Source organism: Gopherus evgoodei, unplaced genomic scaffold, assembly GCF_007399415.2.
Source record: "Gopherus evgoodei ecotype Sinaloan lineage unplaced genomic scaffold, rGopEvg1_v1.p scaffold_57_arrow_ctg1, whole genome shotgun sequence".
NCBI classification, from domain to species: domain Eukaryota; kingdom Metazoa; phylum Chordata; order Testudines; family Testudinidae; genus Gopherus; species Gopherus evgoodei.
In genome coordinates this window covers 263,416-289,994 of record NW_022060078.1, presented here as the reverse complement: position 1 = coordinate 289,994, position 26,579 = coordinate 263,416, and the positions used below count along the sequence as shown (strand labels likewise).

Genomic DNA, 26,579 nt, shown 5'->3' with positions numbered 1-26,579 from the left:
AAGGAGCCCGATACATCCAGAGGTGACTTAACTCCATGCCGATCCTCGGGGGGCGCCGTTCTAGCTCTCGTTGGGGGGGGCGGGGGTTAGGCATCTGTTTCCATGCTGGCCGAGTCACCCCTGGATCCCTGCAGTGGGGCAGAGCACAGGGCGGAGGTTATGGGGGGAGATGTGGAAGGGTCGGCCTGTCCCCCTAGCCGGGACGGTGGGACACGGCTGGGTGAGAATGCTCAGACGCTGGCGCTAGGCCTCAGATTCCACCCAAGTGCGATCGCCCCACCCTAGGTCTGGCCCCAAGCCTGGCCCCACTGCGCTGCTGGGCATTTAGGGAAGGGCCGTGGGTCCCAGCCCCAGGGGCCGCTCAGGTCCCTGCTGGCAGGCTGATTGGGACACCCAAAGGGGTACGAGCGATTGCTGGGCCTCCCGGGGGCCTCGGGCACCAGCAGGAACCCAGAGCCAGGAAAGCCGCCAACCAGCCAGGCCTCGCACACCTACCTCCAGCCAGCCAGGCCTCGCACACCTACCTCCAGCCAGCCAGGCCTCGCACACCTCCAGCCAGGCCTCGCACACCTACCTCCAGCCAGCCAGGCCTTGTACTCCTCCAGCCACCTCGCACACCTCCAGCCAGCCAGGCCTCGCACACCTCCAGCCACCTCGCACACCTCCAGCCAGCCAGCCAGGCCTCGCACACCTCCATCCAGGCCTCGCACACCTACCTCCAGCCAGCCATGCCTTGCAAACCTCCAGCCAGCCAGCCAGGCCTCGCACACCTCCAGCCAGGCCTCGCACACCTACCTCCAGCCAGCCAGGCCTTGTACACCTCCAGCCAGCCAGCCAGCCAGCCAGTCCTCGCACTCCTCCAGCCAGCCAGCCAGCCAGGCCTCGCACACCTACCTCCAGCCAGCCAGGCCTTGCACACCTCCAGCCAGCCAGCTCTCCTTCCCCCATGCACCCCTCCATCCATGCATCCTCGTACACCCCTCTCTCTGCATATCAGGTGGGGTATTCTGTCCATGTGGCAATGTCCTGGTCACAGGGGTCCAGCACCACAGACTCCGGTGGACCATCTAGCCAAGCCCTGCCCCTTTGCGTACCAGAGATTTCCCTTTGTCGCTACCATCCTCACCTGCTGGGCTTCCAGCTCAGCCGTCAGCCTGAAAGAGACCAGAAATATTGCTTATAATCAAACAACAGTAGCGCCTGGCCAGGCCTGTCACCAGGACATCCGAGCCATTCGCAGAGAGGGCGGGCTATGTCACAAGGGCTATGGCAGCAGAGAAATGCAGCCACCTCTGGTGGGGCACACAGCCGCTGCCCAGCACAGCAGAGCAAGCAGGACAGTGAGGACTCCCATAAGCCACTGGAGACACGGGGAATGTGGAGGGAGGTGAAGTGGGCTCGACCAAGTTGGGACTGGGCCAGGCGAAGAGGGCCCAAAATGTGCCAGGGGAGTTTCCTGGACAAACCAGTCAGGGCCTTGGACTAACTGTTCCCACAGCAAAGCAGCAGCCTCAGCACCAAGCTCACAGAATCTGGGATAGAACCTCCCAGCCTCACCCTGCTCTAACCATTAGACACCACTCCCCCCCCCAAAGCCAGGATTGAACCCAGGAGTCCTGGCTCCCAGTCCTGCCCTGCTCTAGCCCAGTAGACCTCATTCCCCTCCTACAGCCAGGACAGAAGCCAGGAGTCCTGGCTCCCAGCCCCCCCTGCACTCACCTCTTGAACTTCTGCTGCAGTTCTGAGTGGCGGCGTGAAGCTGCCTCCAGATACTCAGTGGCTCTCTTGTTTTCCTGTTGGAACAGCTGCCTGGGGACAACAGAAGGCAGTGATCAGCCCAGACACCTCGGTGATGGACAGCAATAACCCTAGACAAGGCAGGCTGTGCTGGGAACGACTCTCTCTGCATCCCCTCTTCCTGGCGGACCTCTGCCAGCGCTGTGCCAAGGCACGCTCTGCACTGGCCTAGATGGATGGTTTCAGGGCAGCACCTGAGGTGCCTTCACTCCTCAAGGCAGGGATAGACGCCAGAAGTCCTGGCTCCCAGCCCCCCTGCTCTAACCACTAGACCCTGCTCCCCTCCCCCAGCTGAGGATAGAACCCAGGAGTCCTGCTCGTGGTGTATCCATGCAGTACTGTTCCCCTGGGGCTGGCACAAGCTGGTGGCACTCAGCACTCACAGGGCAGTGCTGGCCTCCTGGCTCTTCAGGAACATCCTCTCCTGTCTGGGAGCTGCCTCTGCCTGGGGCAGGGAGTCCAGCTGCTTCTCGACCTGGGCCAAGTTGTCTTGGATCAGCTTGTCTAGGGCAAATGACAGAAACAGCATCACAGGGCAGCGTAACTCGGGTGCTGGGATCTCAGTGAGAACGGATGGGGCACAGCTCCTGGACTGAGACATGTCTGCAGAGACCAAGATCTGGACCCCACCGTGCCAGGCGCTGCCCAGATCCCGACTGAGATCAGGGCCCCGTCATGCCAGGCACTTCCCAGACCCTGACCAACATCAGGGCCCCGTCGTGCTGGGCGCTGCACAGACCCTAACTGAGTTCAGGGCCCCCCATCATGCCAGGCACTTCCCAGACCCCGACCAAGATCAGGGCCCCGTCGTGCCAGGCGCTGACCAGACCCCGACCGAGATCAGGGCCCCATCATGCCAGGCGCTGCCCAGACCCTGACTGAGAGATGGTCCCTGCCCCCAAGCGTCTGCACTCCAAATAAACAAGACAGACCAAAGCAGGGATTATTCTGCCTGCTTTATAGCTGGGAACTGAGGCCCAGAGAGATTCTTCACCTTCGCTCAGCAAACGTTCCTTGCTCTCGGCCATGCTGCAGATCTCGGCAGCCAGCTTCTCCATGCTCTAGGAGGCAGAGGGAATTCACCACAGAGCCATGGGGAGGAGGAAGTGTGGCGGGGGGGGGGGCGTCCACAGGCTTCCCTCACACTAACAGCCCATGGCCGGATCTCATCCCAGGTCGAAGCCTGGTCTCCGAGGGGAGAGGCAGCTTGTACCAGCTAAAGAGTAGTTCCCCTCTCCCCCTAGGCCTTATATCAGGTCCCTCCTCTAATGCTGCCACAGCGAAACACTGTGGATACCCTTGGCTTCTGCTAGCACTGAGTGTCCTCAACCTCTGTCCTGGTTCCCAACCTCCCCCCCAGAGCCGGGGCAAGAACTCAGGAGTCCTGGCTCCTAGCCCCCCTCAAAGCCAGGTAGAGAGCCCAGGGATCCTGGCTCCCGGTCAGACTCCCTGCTGTAACCTGTAACCCACTCCCTCTCACACATGCCCAGGTCCCCTCCCAGTAGGGTTGTGTCCCCCAGGCTGTCCCTAGGGGGCGTTCCCTTGGACCCCACCCCCACCCCGCCCCACTTGGCCCAGGAACAGCATGGGGGATGGACCCTGATGGCTCTTACATGGCACTCCTGGAGGCTCTTGTGCTTCTCCATCAGCTCGTCCAGCTGCTGTTCAAATTCCAGCCTGGAAACAACAGGGGATGAGGGGCTGCCATGGGGCAGAGAGGGCGACTGAGGTACAGGGAGTGTGGAGTTCTGCGCGCAACAGAAACACACACCTACACACACACACACACACACACACACACACAGAGCAGGGCTCATCCCCTCCAGCCGGGGGCAGCAGAGACACACACACACATACACGCACACACAGAGCTCAGCCTCTCCAGCAGGGACACATACACAGAGCACATGGCTCAGCCCCTACAGCAGGGGGACACACACACCCACACACAGAGCAGGGCTCATCCCCTCCAGCAGTGGGCAGCAGGGACACACACACACAGACACACACACACACACACACACACACACACACACACACAGAGCAGGGTTGTTCCCTCCAGCAGGGGGCAGCAGGGACACACACAGAGTACCTGTATGTCCCTGCCGCCCCCTGCTGGAAGAGATGAGCCCTGCTCTGTGTGTGTGTGGGTGTGTGTGTGTCCCTGCTGGAGGGGCTCAGCCGTGCGCTGTGAGTGTGCGTGTCACTGCCATCCCCAGTTGCAGGGATGAGCCCTGCTAGGTGGGTGTGAGTGTGCAGGTGTGAGTGTGTGGGTGTATGTCCCCCTGCTGCACCCCACTGGAAGGGATGAGCTCTGTGTGTGTGTGTGTGTGTGCTTGTGCACCCAGGTGCTGTGCGTGTGAGAGAGACAGAGAGAGACGCAAAGGGCTGATTCACTCCCCAGGGTGACTCTACTCCCTCTGGTGAGCAGGTGCTGGCAAGCGAGGGCCTGTGGCAAAGCCAGGACTACCCAGGCCGAGCACCGTCACCTCTGCACTGTGGGCCTGGCAGCTGGTTAATAACTGGTCGTTACTTTCCCGGACAGAACAGAAACACGCTCAGGGAGTGGAATCCGAGGCAGATGCTCAGGCTGCAGCAGGGAGCCACCATTGCACACCTAGGTCAGGCAGCTAGTCGACAAAGTGGGGTGTGCAACCCTGGCCTCTCTCGGAGCGCTTGCCCGTGGGTCGGCCTGTCTGGCACACCGGGGGCTGCCCCAAGGATGGACGCCCCTGACCCGCTAAGGGATTTACTTTGAGGATCGGGCTGCCGTAGATCTCACGGAGAGAAGGGAGCATCTAGATATCCCAGAATGCACTGCCCACTCTGGCTCATTGCCTGTTGTGCTGGGTGCTGTGTACGACACTTGGCCATCTCCAGGGCACCGGGGGAAGGAGGGTTGGAGCAGTAGCGACTCCCGCTTACAGAGCTGGGGATCCTGTCCCACATTCAGTCCGCTGCAGGGGGGCGGGGGATACCTCTGTTTCCGCTGCTTCAGCTTCTCCTCCTGGATCTTTGCCGTCAGCTCCTCGATGCTCTGCTTCCGCTCCTGGGACAGTGTCTGCTGCCTGCACGGGGCGAACAAGAGTGGCCCAGACGGTGGGCCCCGGCGGCCTGACTCCCAGACGAGGCTATCGCCAGTGGGGGACCCCAAGACACCTTCCTCAGGTGAAGCTACCCAACCCCCACCCATGGGCAGAGAAGCGGAAACACCTGGCCCAATATCAGGCCGTGACATGAATAGAACCCAGGCGTCCTGGCTCCCAGCCCTCTCCTCCCCTGCTCTAACCACTAGACCTCACTCCCCTCCCAGAGCTGAACCGAGTCATTCTCTCTCTATATGGTTCTCTGTGTCTCTCAGACTCCGTCTATATCCCCATACACACCCCTCCCTCCTGCCCCAACCCCTGCCCTATCCCCCTCTCACCGCTTGGCCTCGGCCTCTGTCTCCTGGCAGCGGAGCTGCAGGGTCCTCAGGACCTCTGGAAGGGACACGCGTGTTAGTGCTGGGGACACAGCTCCCAGAGAGACACCGCACGCTGATCCCTGCTGGGGCCACCCCACTCCCCATGGGGTGCTCACTCCGGCCTGCCTTTGGGCAGGTCCCACTTACCTGGGGGGTGGGGGCACACAGAGCCCCTGGCAGGGGGAGACTGGGGGATCCTGGTATGAGAGGATGGAGAATGGGGGGAGCACAGAGGCCCTGGGATGGGGGGAGATTGGGGGACCCTGGTGTGATGGAGCAGGGAGGGGGGGCGCACACAAGGCCTGGGATGGGGAAGATCAGGGAAGCCTGGTGAGAGTGAGGAGGATGGGGGGCACACAGGGGCCCTGGGATGGGGGGAGATCAGGGGACCCTGGTGTGAGGGAGGCAGAATGGGGGGCACACAGAGGCCCTGGGATGGAGGGAGATCGGGGGACCCTGGTGAGGGAAGGCGCACACAAGGCCTGGGATGGGGGAGATCGGGGAAGCCTGGTGAGAGGGAGGAGGAATGGGGGGCACACAGAGGCCCTGGGATGGAGGGAGATCGGGGGACCCTGGTGAGGGAAGGCGCACACAAGGCCTGGGATGGGGGAGATCGGGGAAGCCTGGTGAGAGTGAGGAGGATGGGGGGCACACAGGGGCCCTGGGATGGGGGGAGATCAGGGGACCCTGGTGTGAGGGAGGCAGAATGGGGGGCACACAGAGGCCCTGGGATGGAGGGAGATCGGGGGACCCTGGTGAGGGAAGGCGCACACAAGGCCTGGGATGGGGGGAGATTGGGGGATCCTGGTGTGAGGGAGGGGGAATGTGGGGCACATAGAAGGCCTGGGACGGGGAAGATCGGGGGACCCTGGTGTGATGGAGCGGGGAGGGGGGGCGCACACAAGGCCTGGGAGGGGGAAGATCAGGGAAGCCTGGTGAGAGTGAGGAGGATGGGGGGCACACAGGGGCCCTGGGATGGGGGGAGATCAGGGGACCCTGGTGTGAGGGAGGCAGAATGGGGGGCACACAGAGGCCCTGGGATGGAGGGAGATCGAGGGACCCTGGTGAGAGGGAGGAGGAATGGGGGGCACACAGGGGCCCTGGGATGTGGGAGGAATCGGGGGACTTGGTGTAAGGGAGAGGACAAAGGGGACACACAACACCTCTGGGGGCACGCAGCACCCCTGGCAGGGGAGAGAAGGAGCAGAGAAGCAGGAAGTCTCTGAAATAGAGGGGACTGGGAGGGGGGCCCACAAGGAGTTTGAGGGGCAGATCCTGCGTTGTATCCCGCTGCTAATGGTAACGCCTGTCTCTCCTCGAGTCCTTCTCAACAGTGGATCTCAAAGCGCGGGACCAAAGCGGACAGTGCCTTTATCTCGGCTGTCCAGCCCGGAGCTGCCATCCTGCCTGTTCTCACCTTGCTTCTGGCTGCAGATTTCCTCCAGGTTCGACTTCTCCTTGTTCACTGCAAGAGAGTGGGGGGGGGGGAACAAACTGGCTGGGGGCTCATGTCCTCTGGGTTCGGGGATGTGTCTCACCAGCACTAGGGGGTGGGTGCCCCCCCAGCATGCACCTGGGTAGTGAAGTAGCCCGCGCTGCAAAGGAGCCTGCTGCCAGAGAGCTCAGAAGATGCCCTGGCCCAAATCTTTAAAGGTATTTGGTGCCTAGGGGAGTTAGGCACCTTTGAGAATCTGGGCCAAAGGCTTGAGGAACAACATGAGCCACAGGGAGCAGAGCTGGGGGTGACTTACGCTCCTCCAGCTCTGCTTGCAGTTCCTCGCTGCGCACCTTCCCATCATGCAGCTCCTGGCTCAGATTCTGCTTAGCTACGGAGAGACCAAAGGGGTTAGGGGGAAAGGTGTGGGGAGAGAGAGGGGGGGTGTCTAAGGGGCTGGAGCAGTGGTGTGTGGGATGAGGTGGGATGCATGGATAGATAGATGGAGAGGTGTGCATGGGGATTGATGCGGTGGTGTGGGGTTGGAGGGAGGGAACGTTCGGTGTGGGGATGGATAGTGGGGTGTGTGTACGAGGATGGAGGGAGGTGTCAGTATGGGGTTGGATAGTGGGGTGTGTGTACGAGGATGGAGGGAGGTGTCAGTATGGGCATGGATAGTGGGGTGTGTGTACGGGGATGGAGGGAGGGGTCAGTATGGGGTTGGATAGTGGGGTGTGTGTATGGGGATGGAGGAAGGTGTCAGTATGGGGTTGGATGGTGGGGTGTGTGTACAGAGATGGAGGGAGGTGTCAGTATGGGGTTGGATAGTGAGGTGTGTGTACGGGGATGGAGGAAGGTGTCAGTATGGGGATGGATAGTGGGGTGTGTGTACGGGGATGGACGGAGGGGTCAGTATGGGGTTGGATGGTGGGGTGTGTGCATGGGGATGGAGGGAGGTGTCAGTATGGGCATGGATAGTGAGGTGTGTGTACGGGGATGGAGGAAGGTGTCAGTATGGGGATGGATAGTGGGGTGTGTGTACGAGGATGGAGGGAGGTGTCAGTATGGGCATGGATAGTGGGGTGTGTGTACGGGGATGGAGGGAGGGGTCAGTATGGGGTTGGATAGTGGGGTGTGTGCACGGGGATGAAGGGAGGGGTCAGTATGGGGTTGGATAGTGGGGTGTGTGTACGGGGATGGAGGAAGGTGTCAGTATGGGGTTGGATAGTGGGATGTGTGCACGGGGATGAAGGGAGGGGTCAGTATGGGGTTGGATAGTGGGGTGTGTGTACGGGGATGGACGGAGGGGTCAGTATGGGGTTGGATAGTGGGGTGTGTGCACGGGGATGAAGGGAGGGGTCAGTATGGGGTTGGATAGTGGGGTGTGTGTACGGGGATGGACGGAGGGGTCAGTATGGGGTTGGATAGTGGGGTGTGTGTACGGGGATGGAGGAAGGTGTCAGTATGGGGTTGGATAGTGGGGTGTGTGCACGGGGATGGAGGGAGGTGTCAGTATGGGGTTGGATAGTGGGGTGTGTGTACGGGGATGAAGGGAGGGGTCAGTATGGGGTTGGATAGTGGGGTGTGTGTACGGGGATGGAGGGAGGGGTCAGTATGGGGATGGATAGTGGGGTGTGTCTATGGGGATGGAGGGAGGGGTCAGTATGGGGATGGATAGTGGGGTGTGTGTATGGGGATGAAGGGAGGGGTCAGTATGGGGTTGGATAGTGGGGTGTGTGTACGGGGATGGAGGAAGGTGTCAGTATGGGGTTGGATAGTGGGGTGTGTGCACGGGGATGGAGGGAGGTGTCAGTATGGGGTTGGATAGTGGGGTGTGTGTACGGGGATGAAGGGAGGGGTCAGTATGGGGTTGGATAGTGGGGTGTGTGTACGGGGATGGACGGAGGGGTCAGTATGGGGTTGGATAGTGGGATGTGTGCACGGGGATGGAGGAAGGTGTCAGTATGGGGTTGGATAGTGGGGTGTGTGTATGGGGATGGAGGAAGGTGTCAGTATGGGGTTGGATAGTGGGGTGTGTGTATGGGGATGGAGGGAGGGGTCAGTATGGAGTTGGATAGTGGGTGTGTGCACGGGGATGGAGGAAGGTGTCAGTATGGGGATGGATAGTGGGGTGTGTGTACGGGGATGGACGGAGGGGTCAGTATGGGGTTGAATGGTGGGGTGTGTGTACGGGGATGGAGGGAGGTGTCAGTATGGGGATGGATAGTGGGGTGTGTGTACGGGGATGGACGGAGGGGTCAGTATGGGGTTGGATGGTGGGGTGTGTGTACGGGGATGGAGGGAGGTGTCAGTATGGGGATGGATAGTGGGGTGTGTGTACGGGGATGGACGGAGGGGTCAGTATGGGGTTGGATGGTGGGGTGTGTGTACGGGGATGGAGGGAGGTGTCAGTATGGGCATGGATAGTGGGGTGTGTGCACGGGGATGGACGGAGGGGTCAGTATGGGGTTGGATGGTGGGGTGTGTGCATGGGGATGGAGGGAGGTGTCAGTATGGGCATGGATAGTGAGGTGTGTGCACGGGGATGGAGGAAGGTGTCAGTATGGGGTTGGATAGTGGGGTGTGTGTACGGGGATGAAGGGAGGTGTCAGTATGTGGTCGGATAGTGGGGTGTGTGTACGGAGATGGAGGGAGGGGTCAGTATAGGGTTGGATAGTGGGGTGTGTGTACAGAGATGGAGGGAGGTGTCAGTATGGGGTTGGATAGTGGGGTGTGTGTACGGGGATGAAGGGAGGTGTCAGTATGTGGTCGGATAGTGGGGTGTGTGTACGGAGATGGAGGGAGGGGTCAGTATAGGGTTGGATAGTGGGGTGTGTGTACAGAGATGGAGGGAGGTGTCAGTATGGGGTTGGATAGTGGGGTGTGTGTACGGGGATGAAGGGAGGTGTCAGTATGTGGTCGGATAGTGGGGTGTGTGTACGGAGATGGAGGGAGGGGTCAGTATGGGGTTGGATAGTGGGGTGTGTGTACGGGGATGGAGGGAGGGGTCAGTATGGGGTTGGATAGTGGGGTGTGTGTATGGGGATGGAGGGAGGTGTCAGTATGGGGTTGGATAGTGGGGTGTGTGTACGGGGATGGAGGGAGGGGTCAGTATGGGGTTGGATGGTGGGGGGGTGTATGGGGATGGAGGGAGGGGTCAGTATGGGGTTGGATAGTGGGGTGTGTGTACGGGGATGGAGGGAGGGGTCAGTATGGGGTTGGATAGTGGGGTGTGTGTACGGGGATGGACGGAGGGGTCAGTATGGGGTTGGATAGTGGGGTGTGTGTACAGAGATGGAGGGAGGGGTTAGTATGGGGTTGGATAGTGAGGTGTGTGTACGGGGATGGAGGGAGGTGTCAGTATGGGGTTGGATGGTGGGGGGGTGTATGGGGATGGAGGGAGGGGTCAGTATGGAGCTAGAGAACTATAGAAAGATAGGTATACATGAGGATAGATGGATTATATAGATCCCAGCATTACCAAGGGCCTGAGTCTGATTTCAGCCATACTGGGTGAAATCCGGAGTCCCTGCTCTGAAGTCCATGGGCTCGTTTACACAGTGTTTCCAAAGCTGCAGAAGCTAAACTGGACAATGGCCTCTGCTCCTGGGGTCAGCGCATCCCCCGGCGGGTGCAGCAGCATGGCTCTGGGGGTACAGTGTGTGTCCCCATGTAAACGGGCTGTCAGTGAGAGCAGAATCTAGCCCCTGCGGCAGGTAGACAGGGGCTGACACTGGGGGGCCCAGTAGTAGGGGGGCACGGAGGTAAGGGGTGCTGGGGGAGCGGGCTGCAGCCCAGTGTGCTCCACCCCCCGCCTTCTCTTCCCCTCACCTCGCTGCAGTCTGCTGATCCTTCCTACCAGGTCATCCATTTGGGGCTCCAGGGTCCCTGCTGCAGAGGGAAGAAGGATATGCCTGGTTGTGTTCCTGATATGCGTTCTTCACCCTAGGCTCTTTTGAGCATGGTTGGGAGGAGAGGAGTTATTCCTACCTTCACTTAAAGAGGAGGGGAAACTGAGGCACAGAGAAGTGACACAGAGAGTCACTGGTAGGGCCTAGAAAAGGACACCAGAGCTCCCTTTCACAGACTCCAGTTCTGACAACTAGACCCCACTCCCCCGCCCCGAACCCAGGAGTCCTGGCTCTCAGCGCTAACCACCAGACCTAGCTCCCAAATACCATCTTGCAGTCGTTTCACCAGCAATAGCAGCTCCTCTGCCTTGGGTGCAAAGTCGCTGGGAACTGGGAAGAAGAAAAAAAAAATCAAAGGAATTGTTTGTTGTAGAGAAAATTCAGCTCAAGCTTGTAACTGGGCTTTCTAGGGGGATTTATCCACCCCATAGCATTCAGTAGAAGGGCCCTGTGGGGCTGACATGGATTTATCTGGCCCACAGCATGAGAGAGAAGGGCACTGTGGGATTGCCGCCCCGTGGCATGAGCAACAAGGGTACTGTGGCATCCCTGCCCCATGGTGTGAGGGAGCGGGGCACTGTCGGATCACTGCCCCATGGCATGAGCAAGCAGGGCACTGAGATTGCCCGCCACCCTTGGCGTGAGTGAGCAGGGCATTGTGGGATTACTCCTCTGGGGGAGCGGGGAGTTACGGGATCACCCCCCTTGGCGTGAGCGAGCAGCAGGGCACTGTGAGATCACTCCACCGGTTGTGTGGGGGAATGGGGAGTTGTTGGATGACCCTCCCTTGACATGAGCGAGCAGGGCACTGTGGGATCACCCCACCCTTGGCAACGGCATGAGCGAGCAGCATGGCACTGTGGGATCACACACACCCCTTAGCGTGAGCGAGCAGCAGGGCACTGTGGGATCACCCCTCCCTTGGCAACGGCGTGAGCGAGCAGCAGGGCACTGTGGGATCACACACACCCCTTAGCGTGAGCGAGCCGCAGGGCACTGTGGGATCACTCCACCGGTTGTGTGGGGGAATGGGGAGTTGTTGGATGACCCTCCCTTGACATGAGCGAGCAGGGCACTGTGGGATCACACACACCCCTTAGCGTGAGCGAGCAGCAGGGCACTGTGGGATCACCCCTCCCTTGGCAACGGCGTGAGCGAGCCGCAGGGCACTGTGGGATCACCCCTCCCTTGGCAACGGTGTGAGCGAGCAGCAGGGCACTGTGGGATCACACACACCCCTTAGCGTGAGTGAGCAGCAGGGCACTGTGGGATCACCCCTCCCTTGGCAACAGTGTGAGCGAGCAGCAGGGCACTGTGGGATCACACACACCCCTTAGCGTGAGTGAGCAGCAGGGCACTGTGGGATCACCCCTCCCTTGGCAACGGCGTGAGCGAGCAGCAGGGCACTGTGGGATCACACACACCCCTTAGCGTGAGTGAGCCGCAGGGCACTGTGGGATCACACACACTCCTTAGCGTGAGCGAGCAGCAGGGCACTGTGGGATCACTCCACCGGTTGTGTGGGGGAATGGGGAGTTGTTGGATGACCCTCCCTTGACATGAGCGAGCAGGGCACTGTGGGATCACACACACCCCTTAGCGTGAGTGAGCCGCAGGGCACTGTGGGATCACACACACCCCTTAGCGTGAGCGAGCAGCAGGGCACTGTGGGATCACTCCACCGGTTGTGTGGGGGAATGGGGAGTTGTTGGATGACCCTCCCTTGACATGAGCGAGCAGGGCACTGTGGGATCACACACACCCCTTAGCGTGAGTGAGCCGCAGGGCACTGTGGGATCACACACACCCCTTAGCGTGAGCGAGCCGCAGGGCACTGTGGGATCCCTCCACTGGTGGTGTGAGGGAGTGGGGAGTTGTGGGATCACCCCCCCTTGGGGTGAGGGACAAAGGGATTGTGGGATTAACACACGGCCCCCCCGGTTGTGAGCAAGGGCATTGTGGGATCACCCCGCTGGTGGCATGAGAAAGAAGGGCATCGTGGGATTGCCTTGATTTATTCACCCCATGGGGGCCATTCCCCCTCTGCCCCCATCTTCCCCTCACCCTGTTTACTCCCCTCCATGGCCCTATGTGCTCAGAGAGATGTGGGGAGGGGGGGCCTTAACACAGGCGCCTATCCACCCCCCAGGAGGGAAGGGGAGCCTTGAAACTTCCCAGCTCCTCCCGCTTTCTTTTCCCGCCGTTTTCCAACGGTTGCTGCGACCCCGCCTTCCTAGCAGCGCTCGTGCGCTGTGTTTACCACCTGCCACAGGGCCCCGCCCCCTCCCCTTGGAGAACGGGGGGGGCTAACCCCTCACTGGGGGCCAGGGCTGGGAGCCAGGACTCCTGGGTTCTCTGTCTGGCTCCGGGAGGGGAGTAGGGAAGGGAGGTTGGGAGCCAGACTCCTGGGTTCTCTGTCTGGCTCTGGGAGGGGAGTGGGGACTGGTGGTTAGTGCAGGGGGGGCTGGGAGCCAGGACTCCTGGGTTCTCTCCCTGGCTCTGGGAGGGGAGTGGGGGCTGGTGGTTAGAGCGGTGGGGGGCTGGGAACCAGGACTCCTGGGTTCTCTCCCCAGCTCTGGGAGGGGAGTGGGGGCTGGTGGTTAGAGCAGGGGGGGGCTGGGAGCCAGGACGCCTGGGTTCTCTGCCTGGCTCTGGGAGGGGAGTGGGGGTTGGTGGTTAGAGCAGGGGGGGGGGGCTGGGAGCCAGGACACCTGGGTTCTCTCCCGGCTCTGGGAGGGGAGTGGGGGCTGGTGGGTTAGAGCAGGGGGGGCTGGGAGCCAGAACTCCAGGGTTCTCTCCCTGGCTCTGGGAGCGGAGTGGGGGCTGGTGGTTAGAGCGGGGTGGGGGCTGGGAACCAGGACTCCTGGGTTCTCTCCCCAGCTCTGGGAGGGGAGTGGGGTCCACAGGTTAGAGCAGGAGGCTGTGTATAGTAACCCCAGAGCATAGGGTCCAGGGCTGCTCCTCCCTTGACCCAGCTCATCTTGTCCCTCCTTTATTATTTGCACGGGACTGGATTTCATCCATTCCCCCTCTCGGCTTCAGGCAGGGCTAGAGGGCAGCTTCAGAGGTCTCTGGGCTACACCATGGAGGCAGGGCACCGGCCAGATATTTCTGTGATTAGCACCCGGGGGGGGGGCTCCCCCCATGGGGATGGCAGAGAGGTGGCATTTGGCTTGGGTAGACAGCAGGGGTGGGGTGGTCTAACTATGGGCAGGTGATGAGCGAGGGCCAGCTGCATCTGGACCAGGGCCTAGCCCACTCCTGTACCTCCCTGGCCAGACCAGGGCAGGAGGTGGAGCTACAGGCAGCCAGACATTGTTTATTTCAGCCCCCTAAACCGTGCTGGTGGACTCGAGGTGCAGTGAGCTTTGGGACAAGTGCTGGGCCAGACCTCTCTGAGCAGCAGCTGCCTTCCTTCCACCGGCCCTGGTCCCGCTGCAGAGCCCACCCACATAGCTTGCGGCAAGGTGCAAGCGCTGGCTGCATCTTAAAATAACACCTCTCTGAGAGGCTCGCCTCGGTATTTTGGACTCTGGCCGTCCCTAAGCTATTTGCAGTGTTGTATCAGCAGGGTTAACTGCGAGGCCTAGGAGCAAAGCGAGTGCAGCTGGTAGCTTTAGTTCTGCACAGCAGCTCTCTGCACCACATCAACATTCGCAGACTTGAAGCATCAAGTTACAGCCTGCGGTCCAGCCAGCCAAACCCCAAAAAAACAGCTGTGAATATCACTCTGCAATGACCCTTCTACCATGCCTCGCTGCTCCCCTTCCCCCTTGAAGAGCAGCTGAGCTTGCTGCCTTTCACACACTCCTTATGGGATAAATGGAGGGACCATGTGCTAGGAACTGCTTGGCAGGACTTCCGCTGCCATAAAGTCACATCCTTCCCTTGCCAGCAGCCAAGCTGTACTTACTTAAAACAATGGAGGCTGGGCCCAGAAGACATAGTTTACTGGTGGAACATGCTAGCACCAGACCCATCTCCGCTTTGTATAGCTCTGTTCCTGCTGAATGAGCCCAAAGTACTGCAGCAGTGGCTTCTGGGGTGGAGCATGGCAGTGAGACCACAGCCCACAGTTGGCATAATACTTAGATTTGAGATTTAAAAAACCAGGCAGCATTAGATGTGGAGAGTGCCTGATGGTTGAGTGGAACACAGCAGAAAGAGAAGGGGGTTCTAGAGGACAAAGATGGGCAAAGTGAATTTGGGATCCCGTCTTTCCAAAAAGGAGAATGCTGCAGGGATGGGAAATGCCAGCCTCAGGCAGAGGGGTAGCGTGACAACGTTTGGGGCAAGCTCATCTGTGACTTGACGTCTCCAGAGATGAGAGTTAAAAATCTAAGTTGGACCTCCCCACTGCATCCAACTGACAGAAGCTCACTGGGGCCAAGGCAATACAGCTAGCATTTAGAAAGCCCCAATTCCCTCTTTCCTTGACAAGAACCTTTGTGCTGGCCGGCGAGCAAAACAGATGTACCCTCATCAAAACAACTTTTTAATAAGACTTTGATTCTCAGTTGAACACGCCAGCCAGGAAGAGACCTCATTTGACAGTCAGCCAAGACGGTTCTAGGCACAGCACGTCATGCATGTGAAAACTGTTTCTGCTTCCCCAACCCCGCCAGGTCTCACTGGAGCAGCTAAACGCAAGTTAAAAGGAGACGCAGGCAGGGGCTGGCTCTCTAGAGGCGTGGGATGATCTTCCTGCGAGAAACAGACCCAGCGGATTCTGGGTCAATCCCACTGCAGATTGGTATAAGGCCACAGGGGATCAAACAGCCCTTCCTTCTAGCAACCAGAATGGACAGGGAGACTGAAAAGAGTGACGGGGCAGCCCAGTTAACATAGCACAGGGCACAGACGTCACTGGCGAGGGAGGCAGTTCATTGCTTTCAAAGAGCATTTAAACATTCCTGTGAAAGGATCTGCCTTTCCAAAGGGAACATTAAATTAATACAGACAGGGGAGAGTGCATTGGCGCAGGCGTTAACGAACACGACCAGCCCAGGGAGGGAGAGCACAACACAGTGGGCATCTCCAACATCCACTTTCAATTAATAGCATCGCAAGGAGTGTGTGCATGGGGGGTGGACGAGGGAGTAATCTCCTTCCCACCGCACATACAGCCATCTTTCCAGACACAGCACCCAGTTAAATCAATTGGCAAACATGAGTCGCCAACTTCTAGGTGCCTGCGAGAAACCTAAGTTCATTCCAGGCCCAGGTTTTTAAAGAGCAGAGGATGTTGAAAAATGGTTTCAAAGCAGGTTGGGCTCCGATGCCAAGGGTGCAATTCGCTACAATTCATCCAAAGGAAAGGAAAACACAATCACAGCCCATTTCATAGGGGCCTGTGGCCGATCCACACCAGGAGGCGGAAAGCAGAGGCTCCAGGGGAAGGAGCCGCAAACAGCTTCCGTCAAGGAGATGGAAGAAGCTGCACCCAACCCCAGCTCCACCATGCAGGTGGAGTCCTTCGGTACAGGCCTACGCAAGCCAGAGTGTAAGCTCGCCACCCCCCTCATCAGCCTGGAGCACAAGGCCCAAAGTGAAGCAATAACCCCCACTCCGGCTTCCCCAACAGAGGCTCCGAGACACGAGTAGGCCAATAAATAAGACAGGCAGATAACCATGCGTCGCCACCACCCCGGAAGGGGCCAGGCCAAGCCTGATCCAGCTCCTAGAGAGTGTGGTTTCTCTGGTGGAGGGGGGGGTGCATGTGCGTTCCCCGACCTCCCCTTCAAAGAGGAGAAGGGATTTCCCCCCCAAGTTATCCAATCACCAGTGAAACACAGGGGCCTCAGGTGAAGCAGGCCCAGCTTAGAGGCCAGCAAAAAATCCATTCTCCGCACCATCAGGCCGGCCCCCCTTGGTGCCCTTCCCAGGGTTGGGCGTAGTAGAGTACTTTGGGGGATAGCGAATGAAGAGCCGGTCCTCCTCCTTCTTGATCCAGCGTAACAGCTTGGTGAGGACATTGATGGCGCCGGCCTTGGTTACCAGGGGGCTGAAGCAGGTGTATAGCTCAAACTTACTGGTGACCTGAGAAGGAGAATGTGAAAAAAGGACAGGTAAATCCCATCCTCTCCCCAATACCTGGCACTGTCTTGTCTCTTGTCCTCCCTCTCCAAACCCGCTCCCCAAGCTTCTTCTCATCACTATACCCGAGGGAGGCAGCACAAGCTTTAAACCTATATGGAGCTGTCAGCATGACAGCCAGAAGCAGAATGAGCATGAGCTATCTGTTCCAATGGGGTGTATGCTCACTCTGAAATCTACCGATATTGGTTAAAACCCAAGCACATCACTGCCGATCATGTGAGTGGACACATCACACTAAGGTGCATATCCCAGTCACTGGAACAGATGCTGGGAATTCTGCAGCACATGGGGCCTTGATGCGGAATTCTGGGAACGAGCAGCCTGAACCATCTCCCCAGCTATCCAGGCAGGACTGGTCAGGGCTCAGTGATCACTTCTCACGCCAGACACCATTGTGCTTCCTGCTAGGAGAGCAGGAACGAGCCCAGTACAAGATAGAAAGGACAGAGCAGGAAGTCCCACCCTCCTCACACTAGAGTATTACTGAGACAGGAAGTGGTCTCTCCCAAGCCCCCAGCCAATTTCAGGTGAAGGCAATGCCCAGGCAATTTAGGCTCATGCCTAAGGGCGATTGCTAGAGCCATGTGATCACAGCAGCGGCTCAGCTTTCTGTTACGAATAGAGTAAGTCTCTCACCCTCCTAGCTGGGAAGAAAACCTTGAAATCATAAACCAGGTGTCACAAAGGCAGGGACTGGGACACTACCTGAGTCTGCAGAGAGCCTAAGCCTATCACTCCAGCTTGGGGGAAACTCATAGACTTTAAGGTCAGAAGGGACCAATGTGATCATCTAGTCTGACCTCCTGCACAAAGCAGGCCACAGAACCCTACCCCTCCACTTCTATAACAAACCCCTAACCTATGTCCAAGTTATTGAAGTCTTCAAATTGTGGTTTGAAGACCTCAAGCTGCAGAGAATCCATCAGCAAGTGACCTGTGCCCCATGCTGCAGAGGAAGGCGAAAAACCTCCAGGGCCTCTGCCAATCTGCCCCGGAGGAAAATTCGTTCCCGACCCCAAATATGGCGATCAGCTAAACCCTGAGCATGTGGGCAAGACTCACCAGCCAGCACTCAGGAAAGAATTCTCTGCAGTAACTCAGATCCCATCCCATCCAACATCTCATCACAGACCACTGGGCATACTTATCTGCTGATAATCAAAGATCAGTTGCCAAAATTAGGCTATCCCATCATACCATCCCTTCCATAAACTTAGCAAGCTTAATCTTAAAGCCAGATATGTCTTTTGCCCCCACTACTTCCCTTGGAAGGCTGTTCTAGAACTTCACTCCTCTAATGGTTAGAAACCTTCGTCTAATTTCAAGTCTAAACTTCCTAGTGTCCAGTTTATACCCATTTGTTCTTGTATCTACACTGGTACTAAGCTTAAATAATTCCTCTCCCTCCCTAATATTAATCCCTCTGATATATTTATAATGAGCAAGCATATCCCCACTCAGCCTTCTTTTGGCTAGACTAAACAAGCCAAGCTCTTTGAGTCTCCTTTCATAAGACAGGTTTTCCATTCCTTGGATCATCCTAGTAGCCCGTCTCTGAACCTGTTCCAGTTTGAATTCATCCTTCTTAAACATGGGAGACCAGAACTGCACACAGTATTCCAGATGAGGTCTCACCAGTGCCTTATATAACGGTACTAACACCTTATCTTTGCTGGAAGTACCTCGCCTGATGCATCCTAAAACCGCATTAGCTTTTTTAACGGCCATATCACATTGGCGGCTCATAGTCATCCTGCGATCAACCAATACTCCAAGGTCCTTCTCCTCCTCTGTTGCTTCCAACTGATGCGTCCCCAATGTATATCTAAAATTCTTATTATTAATCCCTAAGTGCATGACCTTGCACTTTTCACTATTAAATTTCATCCTATTACTATTACTCCAGTTTACAAGGTCATCCAGATCTTCCTGTATGATATCCCGGTCCTTCTCTGTGTTAGCAATACCCCCCAGCTTCGTGTCATCTGCGAACTTTATTAGTACATTCCCGCTTTTGGTGCCAAGGTCAGTAATAAAAAGGTTAAATAAGATTGGTCCCAAAACCGATCCTTGAGGAACTCCACTAGTAACCTCCTTCCAGCCTGACAGTTCACCCTTCAGTATGACCCATTGTAGTCTCCCCTTTAACCAGTGTGAGTGATGCTGCCTGAGTTTGCAGAGAATCTGAGCCAACTGCGGTGAGTGAGTAGTAGGGGGTCCTCCTGCCTCTTTTGGGGAGGAAGAGGGGCCCTACCACTCCTCTGGGGAGATGAGGGCCCATGACCCTGCCCCCTAGATGCCTTGATCTGTGCCCTGCCTTACCCAGGCGAGTAGCGTCTCCTTCTCGGCCACATGGTAGATGAGGCGTAGGGGGCGAGAAGTGCTGTGGATGCGGCTGTGCAGGTAATGGTAGAGGTCAAAGAGCCGGTGTTGCTCCTCCTCACTGCAGTACGGCCCCTCCAGCTCTGGGCTGCGGGGGCGAGAGATGCCAGAGGAGGGGGGATTAGACACCGAGACCAGGCACCATCCCCTCCCTGCTGCTGCCACTGTCTTGAACCTTCACCCCGCAGAACCAGGAGGGCAGGGAGAACGCTGAACTAGAAGGAAACCTAGGAACAGCTGGAGTGTGAGCCCATCTAGCGCGGCATCTTGGCTAGCAGAGGAACCCCAGAGGAAATGGCTTCCCAGCCCCCAATGATTAGTGCTTGCTCATTGTCAAGATCCAGCTCCCTCCGGGGCCGGGCCGGCCCTGCCAAAACCCTGCCTTTGCTTTGAGATCTTCCAGATACTCCTGGGGCCTGCAGGGCTGTCAACCCCAGTATCCTGTGGCAGGGAGTCCCACTGGCCACAGCTGGCTTTGACCCCCGTGTGGTTCACGTGACAGGCCTTTGTTCAGGCACTGCAAGGCAGGAAGAATGAGAGATCCCGATCCTATTGCAGTATTCGGTGGACAGCTATCCACTCCCCTCGCAGCAGGGTAGACAGGCCCATTGTTCTCATCCAGGACGGGGAGGAGCTACCTGGACAGGCAGACCCCCATTCTGATGTGGGGAAGAAACCCTTGCCCGGACGAGCCCATGTGACTGACTAACGTGGTGTGTCGTAAACCAACCACGTCTGTTTCAGGCTGTGACCAAGAAATTCAGAGAGACACCGATTCCATGCCAAGCCCAGCTGACAGGAAGAATGGTTGTGTGGGGGCAACGCGGTTCGTTAATGCCCTTCACTGACTCTTCCCACCCTGGCATGAGCTCTCAGCTGCAATCCCCCGTTCCCTAGCAGAGGGGTCTAGTAGCGTAGAGCACAAGGGCTGGGAGCCAGGACTCCTGGGTTCTATCCCCAGCTCTGGGAAAGGAGTGGAGGCTAGGGGGTTGAGCAGTGAAGAACGTGCCTCAGTTTCCCCATTTATAACACACGGACAGTGTCACTCACCTCTTTTTTGAGGGCACTCGGAGGTTCATGATGTCAGAGCTCCCCTCCCCGGAGCTACCCCCACCATTCCCCCACGTGATGGCACTGCTGAGGCCCCTGAATTCCCAGCATGCCCTGGGCCATCTCCACCCCCGTGATCCCACAAGCAGCCAGTCTCGGAAGCGCATGACATGCCCTATTTAAAGCTGGGATTGCATAAGGCTGGCTTAACTCGTCCCGGAGCCGCGGGGGGGGGAGAGGGAGGGCAGCTGTCTGTTCAAGAGACTGTCTGTCCAGCTGGCACACCCCAGCCATCCTCCACTGCAGTCAGCGCAAAGCGTGCTCCAGGCTGCACGTGCAGGGAGCGCCCACCTGGGGCTGAAATGCAGCTGCCTCTGGGGTGGAGCACACAGCTGCGGAACGCCTCCCCGCAAACTGAGGACAGCTCTACTGACACCTGCCCTGCTGCCTACAGCACAGCGCCCCCTAGTGCCCGGCCCTGACAGCCAGGGGACAGCACCCCCTGCCCAGCCCCCCGCCCTGCTCCCCAAAGCACAGCGCCCCACAGTGCCCAGCCCTGACTGCTAGGGGAGAGTACCCCTTGCCAAGTGCCTCGTTCCCCACAGCACAGTGCCCACCCTGACTGCTAGGGGAGAGCGCCCTCCACCCCGCTACCCACCGCAGAGCACTCAGCACTAACTGCCAGGGGAGAGTGCCCCCTGCTGCTCCCCCTGCTCCCCGGTGCCCCCTACCACCAGTACCTTGCAGGTACTGAGCACGGCTTAGCGTTAGCATCAGAATTCAAGGCCACAGACACGACCCAGCCTCCCCCACACCAACCCCAATGGCCAAAGCCAGAGCTAAGCACTGCCGCCCCCAGGAGGGCAGCCGGTGTGCCCCATTACCTGGTGAACTGGGGCAGCTGGCGGTAGTTCTCCGGGATATCCAGTGGCTTGTAGAGGAAGTGCCGCAAGTCGGGCACCCCGACCTGCCCCACGCCATAGGAGGGGCTCTGCAGGCCGCCCGAGAGCACCTGCAGCGAGCCCTGAGTCCGCATGGCCTCCTCCACCCGCCTCTTGCAGTCCGAGACGGCGTAGAAAGACTCCTTGTCGGTCGAGAGCAGCACCAGGCACACGGTGCACTCCGCGTCCAGGTAGGAGATATAGGCGTAAAAGTACCCGTCAGGGTTGAAGCGGGGCAGGCAGATGGGCGTCCAGATCTCCCCAGCCTGGAAGGCCGAGCTGGCCCCAATCAGGTTGAGCAGCAGGTGGAGGTCGGTGGGCTCCAGCCGGCACTCCTCGATCACCGCCCGCTCCTGCACCGCCGTGACCAGCTGGCTGCGGGCCACCAGGATGGAGAAGACCAGGTTGGGGGTGATGGCCTTCTGCAGCAGGGTGCCCAGGGTGTCCCGCAGGGAGGCAGGGAGGGGGAGGCAGCGCACAGCCCCCAGCAGGAAGCCGGGATCCGACTCCACCAGGTTGAGCAGGCGGTCGAGGATCTTCTCAGAGCCGGCCAGCAGGCGCCGCAGGTCGTAGTTCTTCTTGCGTTCGAAGATGCGGGTGATGCTCACCTGGGTCAGCATGCTGAGGATCTGGTAATAGACGTAGAGCAGCTCCTGGCGCAGCTGCTGCTCCGACTGCAGCGTCCGCGACACCGACACCAGCACCAGCGGGCCCTGCTGCACGAACACCAGCTTCTGGTCATCTGAGGCAGGGGGGCAGACATGGAGACAGTGAGATTGCCCTGCTCCCAGGGACCCCGAGTGCCACTGCCGGACACCGAGCCAGGCAGTTCCCCACCCTGGGGCCAGATTGGAGCCGGCGTCCCCTAGAGGGGACAGTCCCCATGTCCCATTCCCCACAGTCCTAAGCCAGCCAGTTCCCCGCCCTGGGGCCAGATTGGAGCCGGCGTCCCCTAGAGGGGACAGTCCCCATGTCCCATTCCCCACAGCCCTAAGCCAGCCAGTTCCCCGCCCTGGGGCCAGATTGGAGCCGCCGTCCCCTAGAGGGGACAGTCCCCATGTCCCATTCCCCACAGTCCTAAGCCAGCCAGTTCCCCGCCCTGGGGCTGGATGGGAGCCAGCACCCCCTAGAGGGGACAGTCCCCATGTCCCATTCCCCACAGTCCTAAGCCAGCCAGTTCCCCGCCCTGGGGCCGGATTGGAGCCGGCGTCCCCTAGAGGGGACAGTCCCCATGTCCCATTCCCCACAGCCCTAAGCCAGCCAGTTCCCCGCCCTGGGGCCGGATTGGAGCCGGCGTCCCCTAGAGGGGACAGTCCCCATGTCCCATTCCCCACAGCCCTAAGCCAGCCAGTTCCCCGCCCTGGGGCTGGATGGGAGCCAGCACCGCCTAGAGGGGAAAGGCCCCCACGTCCCATTCCAGTGCCCACGAGTTTCCTCTCCATCTGTCACACCTCACGTATTTATACACTCTCAGTGCAACGTATCGACGGCCGAGAGCTAATCTCATTATGGCTCCCCTGGAAGCTATTCGTGCACCCCATGCCCAGAGGCACGAGGCAAGGTGTGGGGCCACAGGCCTGCCAGCGTCCCAGCCACCTTCTCCCACTAAATCCCCCTAGGCAAGCATACAGCCTCACACCCCACAGCGGGCCTGCCCAGCACTGACACGCAGCCGCCTCTGGGGTGGAGCGCAGCAGCTGGATAATCTGGTGACTAGCTTATTTGGGTCAGCAGCGACAGCCAGGACAGAGCGCCCCCTGCCGAGCCGCTCACTCCACAGCATGGCACCCCCCAGTGCCCGGCCCTGACTGCCAGGGGAGAGCGCCCCTGCCCAGTCCCCCACCTCCCAGCACCCCCCAGTGCCTGGCCCTGACTGCCAGGGGAGAAGGCCCCTGCCCAGTCCCACACCCCCCAGCGCCCAGCCCTGTCTGCCAGAGGAGAGTGCCCCCTGCCCAGCCCCCCACCTCCCAGCACCCCCCAGTGCCCAGCCCTGTCTGCCAGAGGAGAGTGCCCCCTGCCCAGCCCCCCACCTCCCAGCCCCCCCCAGCGCCCGGCCCTGTCTGTCAGAGGAGAGTGCCCCCTGCCCAGCCCCCACCTCCCAGCCCCCCCCAGCGCCCGGCCCTGTCTGCCAGAGGAGAGTGCCCCCTGCCCAGCCCCCCACCTCCCAGCATCCCCCAGCGCCCAGCCCAGTCTGCCAGAGGAGAGTGCCCCCTGCCCAGCCCCCCACCTCCCAGCACCCCCCAGCGCCCAGCCCTGTCTGCCAGAGGAGAGTGCCCCCTGCCCAGCCCCCCACCTCCCAGCACCCCCCAGCGCCCAGCCCTGTCTGCCAGAGTGCCCCCTGCCCAGCCCCCCACCTCCCAGCACCCCCCAGCGCCCAGCCCTGTCTGCCAGAGGAGAGTGCCCCCTGCCCAGCCCCCGTCCTCCCAGCACCCCCCAGCGCCCAGCCCTGTCTGCCAGAGGAGAGTGCCCCCTGCCCAGTCCCCCACCTCCCAGCACCCCCCAGTGCCTGGCCCTGACTGCCAGGGGAGAAGGCCCCTGCCCAGCCCCACACCCCCCAGCGCCCAGCCCTGTCTGCCAGAGGAGAGTGCCCCCTGCCCAGCCCCCCACCTCCCAGCACCCCCCAGCGCCCGGCCCTGTCTGCCAGAGGAGAGTGCCCCCTGCCCAGCCCCCCACCTCCCAGCACCCCCCAGCGCCCAGCCCTGTCTGCCAGAGGAGAGTGCCCCCTGCCCAGCCCCCCACCTCCCAGCACCCCCCAGCGCCCAGCCCTGTCTGCCAGAGGACAGTGCCCCCTGCCCAGCCCCCGGCCCTGTCTGCCAGAGGAGAGTGCCCCCTGCCCAGCCCCCGTCCTCCCAGCCCCCGGCCCTGACTGCCAGAGCAGAGCACCCCCTGCCCTGCAGCCCAGCCCCCGCCTACCCGAGTAGATGGAGCGGATGGCGTTGTCACCACTCTGGATGAAGGACACCAGCGCCATCATGACGCCCATGGTGGAGGACAAGGCCTCCTCATTGCCATAGCGAGAGTAGATGGGCTTGCCGGCCTCGCTCAGCACGAAGACGTGCTTCCGGCGGGCCCGCCAGCTGGCGGCCGTCACGTCCTCGTCACGGTGCGTGGTCGGGGGGCCTCCCGGCTCACAGACCCCCACCCCCAGGGGCCGCCCAAACTCGCTCGAGTCCTCTAAGGTGTTGTCGGTGGAGGCCGAGTCTGAGAGCTCCTTGTCGCTTGGCTCCTCCTGGGCATCCCCCTGGCCATCAGCCACTCTCACAGGCCCGTTGCTCTGCGGGGCAAGCAGCTCCTCCTGCTCCTCCGGGCCAGCGCTGGGCTCATCCCCCCCTGGGGGGCAAAGGAGAGACTCACCAAGATGGGAGAGAACCCAGGAGTCCTGGCTCCCAGCACGCCAGCTCTAACCACTAGTCCCCACTCCCCTCCTGGAGCCAAGGAGAGAACCCCCAAGTCCTTGCCCCCTACATGACCAATTCAGAGGTACTCTGTCCCTGTCAGGCTCCAGCATCACCCCAGTGCCCTTTCCAGAATGGGGCAGGCACAGCAATCAGGAGGGTATCCCCGGTGGCCACAGCCCCACTAACGCCCCTGGCCACAGGATGGGGGGCAACCCCACATCTTTCTGACCCCAGTATGGGGGGCGCACCCCAGGCTGGGACTCACCTGTATCCGTGGGGCAGAGCCCGGCCTGCTCCTTCGGCAGCACCGTCCCTTCCCGCATCGGTGAGCCAGGCTCGCCCGTTGCCATCTCTGCATGCCAAGCAGCACCTGCAGCGGCAAAGTCACAGGAAGTCAAGCTCCATAGCTGGAGAGAGAACCCAGGAGTCCTGGCACCTGGCTCCCGCACTCTAACCACTAGACCCCACTCCCTCCCCTCAAACTGGGGAGAGAACCCAGGAGTCCTGGCTCCCAGCCCCCCTCACCTTAACCCACTAGACCCCAATCCACCCCCCAGGGAGGTGAGAACACCTGATGGACCCAAATCACTGTTCAGGCTTGGAGCCACAGCTGGCCCGGGCCATTCCCAGCAGCCAGCAGGGCAGGGCAGGGCCGGGCCAAGCCGGTCAGACCAGCATTAATCACTAATCGCTGTCACATGCCCCAGCAGCGATGCCAGGCAGGAGCCAGCAGGAAATAGCCCTGTTCACTAATCGCCTTCCCATCGGGAGCTTAATGACACCAAACTTAGCACTGCAGGGCCCGCAGCACCCCTCTTATAACACCAACCCCCCCTTCTCCTGGGGTAGAGCCCAGACCCCACCACTTCCTCTCCAACACCACAGCACTCCTGGGTGCTGCCCCCTCAACTGCACTGCCCCAGAGCTGGCTGCATCTCAGCGCCAGGCGAGCCCTCCCCATCAGTTGTTATGTGCGGCTGTTCCACTGCTGCCCCACCCCAGAGATGGCTGCATCTCAGCATCAATGGAGCCCTCCCCATGCAGATCCTGGGGATCTTTCACAACCGAGAGCAGGCCAGGCACAGAGGGATGCTGAGATGCCACCCCTCTGGGGAGGGCAGCTCAGTAACAGCAACACATAACACCACATAGGGATGCATCACCCAGATCACCTGTGTGGGGTTGGTTCTCCCTTTGCTCCCCTTTAGGGTCTCCCCTCCTCCCCATGAGTCTGCAGGGGGGGCACTCCTCCTTCTCAGGGGCTTCCCTCTCCCCATGTAGCTAGGGGGAAGGTCTCCCCTCCTCCCCCACTGGGGTTTTTCTCTGATCCCCATGGGGACCGGGGGGGGTCTCCCCCTCTCCCCATGGGCTTCTGGAGGGGTCTCCCCGCTCCCCATGGGGCTCCGGAGGGGGCTCCCCTGGGGGTCTCCCCCCCTCCCCATGGGGCTCTAGAGGGGGCTCCCCTCCCCCTCGGGGGTCTCCCCTCCTCCCCATGGGGCGCGGGGGGGTCTCCCCTCCGATCCCACGTGGCAATAGAGGGGTCTCCCCCGCCGTGGCCTCAGACCCCCCCCCCCTCACCATGCGCGCGCCCGAGGGTCTCCCCTAAGCTCCTCCGGCAGCCTCGATCCCGGCCCCGCGCAGCACGGAACCGAACGCGGGGGAAAGGGCGGGGCCAGCGGCGCCTCCCGCCAATCACAGGGCGCGAAGCGTGGGAGGCGTGGCCCGGCGTGCCAGGTAGCAGCCAATCAGAGAGCGAGGCGGTGCCGACGCAAGGGAGGGCCAGGCTGTTACAAGCCTTAGCCAATCAGAGAGCGCATAGCGAGCCGAGGGGGCGGGTTTAGACACTCGCTCTGCCAATCCCGAGAGGCACATCCACCAATCAGAGAGCGAGGAGGATTTCGACGGCCAACGGGGCAGGGACTGCGGGTGACAGCTGGTGACTGAGCCGTGACGTCACCGCGTCACGCATGATGTTGGGCCGGATGTCATCTTAATGCCCTGTGACATCACCACACTCCATTGCGTTGCGAGATCAACCAGCGCTGGGCTGTGGCATTATGTCGTCATGCTGAGATATGGTGACATCACTGTACTGAGTGA

At 60.2% G+C, this 26,579-nt stretch overlaps 1 protein-coding gene across 11 annotated transcripts; it reads right to left on the bottom strand.

Moving 5' to 3' along the window:
- On the bottom strand, window positions 1-26,153 carry LOC115643336 (vacuolar fusion protein MON1 homolog B-like). Of its 11 annotated transcripts, none has more exons than XM_030547235.1 (18): window positions 26,058-26,153; window positions 24,745-24,849; window positions 23,995-24,411; window positions 21,025-21,823; window positions 19,031-19,178; window positions 16,462-16,648; window positions 10,877-10,939; window positions 10,530-10,589; window positions 7,015-7,089; window positions 6,681-6,728; window positions 5,225-5,279; window positions 4,551-4,865; window positions 3,411-3,474; window positions 2,792-2,858; window positions 2,181-2,301; window positions 1,720-1,809; window positions 1,127-1,154; window positions 1-128 (listed from the first exon to the last, which is right to left on the bottom strand). In XM_030547235.1, exons 2-18 carry the CDS (start codon window positions 24,827-24,829, stop codon window positions 87-89), a joined length of 2,664 nt encoding a protein of 887 aa, XP_030403095.1. In that variant the 5' UTR covers window positions 24,830-24,849; window positions 26,058-26,153; the 3' UTR covers window positions 1-86. The 11 variants fall into 11 exon arrangements, 9 of the variants coding, with proteins under 9 accessions (XP_030403095.1, XP_030403096.1, XP_030403097.1 ...); XM_030547238.1 differs by having other exon boundaries at window positions 3-128; window positions 3,411-3,498; window positions 4,776-4,865; XM_030547240.1 differs by having other exon boundaries at window positions 4-128; window positions 4,776-4,865.
- Window positions 26,154-26,579: the final 426 nt, after the last annotated feature.

Bases quoted from the DNA above. Each gene is read 5' to 3' on its own strand.
- LOC115643336 (XM_030547235.1), bottom strand. From the start codon at position 24,829: ATGGCAACGGGCGAGCCTGGCTCACCGATGCGGGAAGGGACGGTGCTG. The intron at 10,590-10,876 runs GTATTTGGGAGC...TTCCCTCTGCAG, and splicing joins GGTGAAACGACTGCAAGATG to CAGGGACCCTGGAGCCCCAA. The intron at 7,090-10,529 runs GTGAGGGGAAGA...GTCTCTCCGTAG, and splicing joins GATCAGCAGACTGCAGCGAG to CTAAGCAGAATCTGAGCCAG.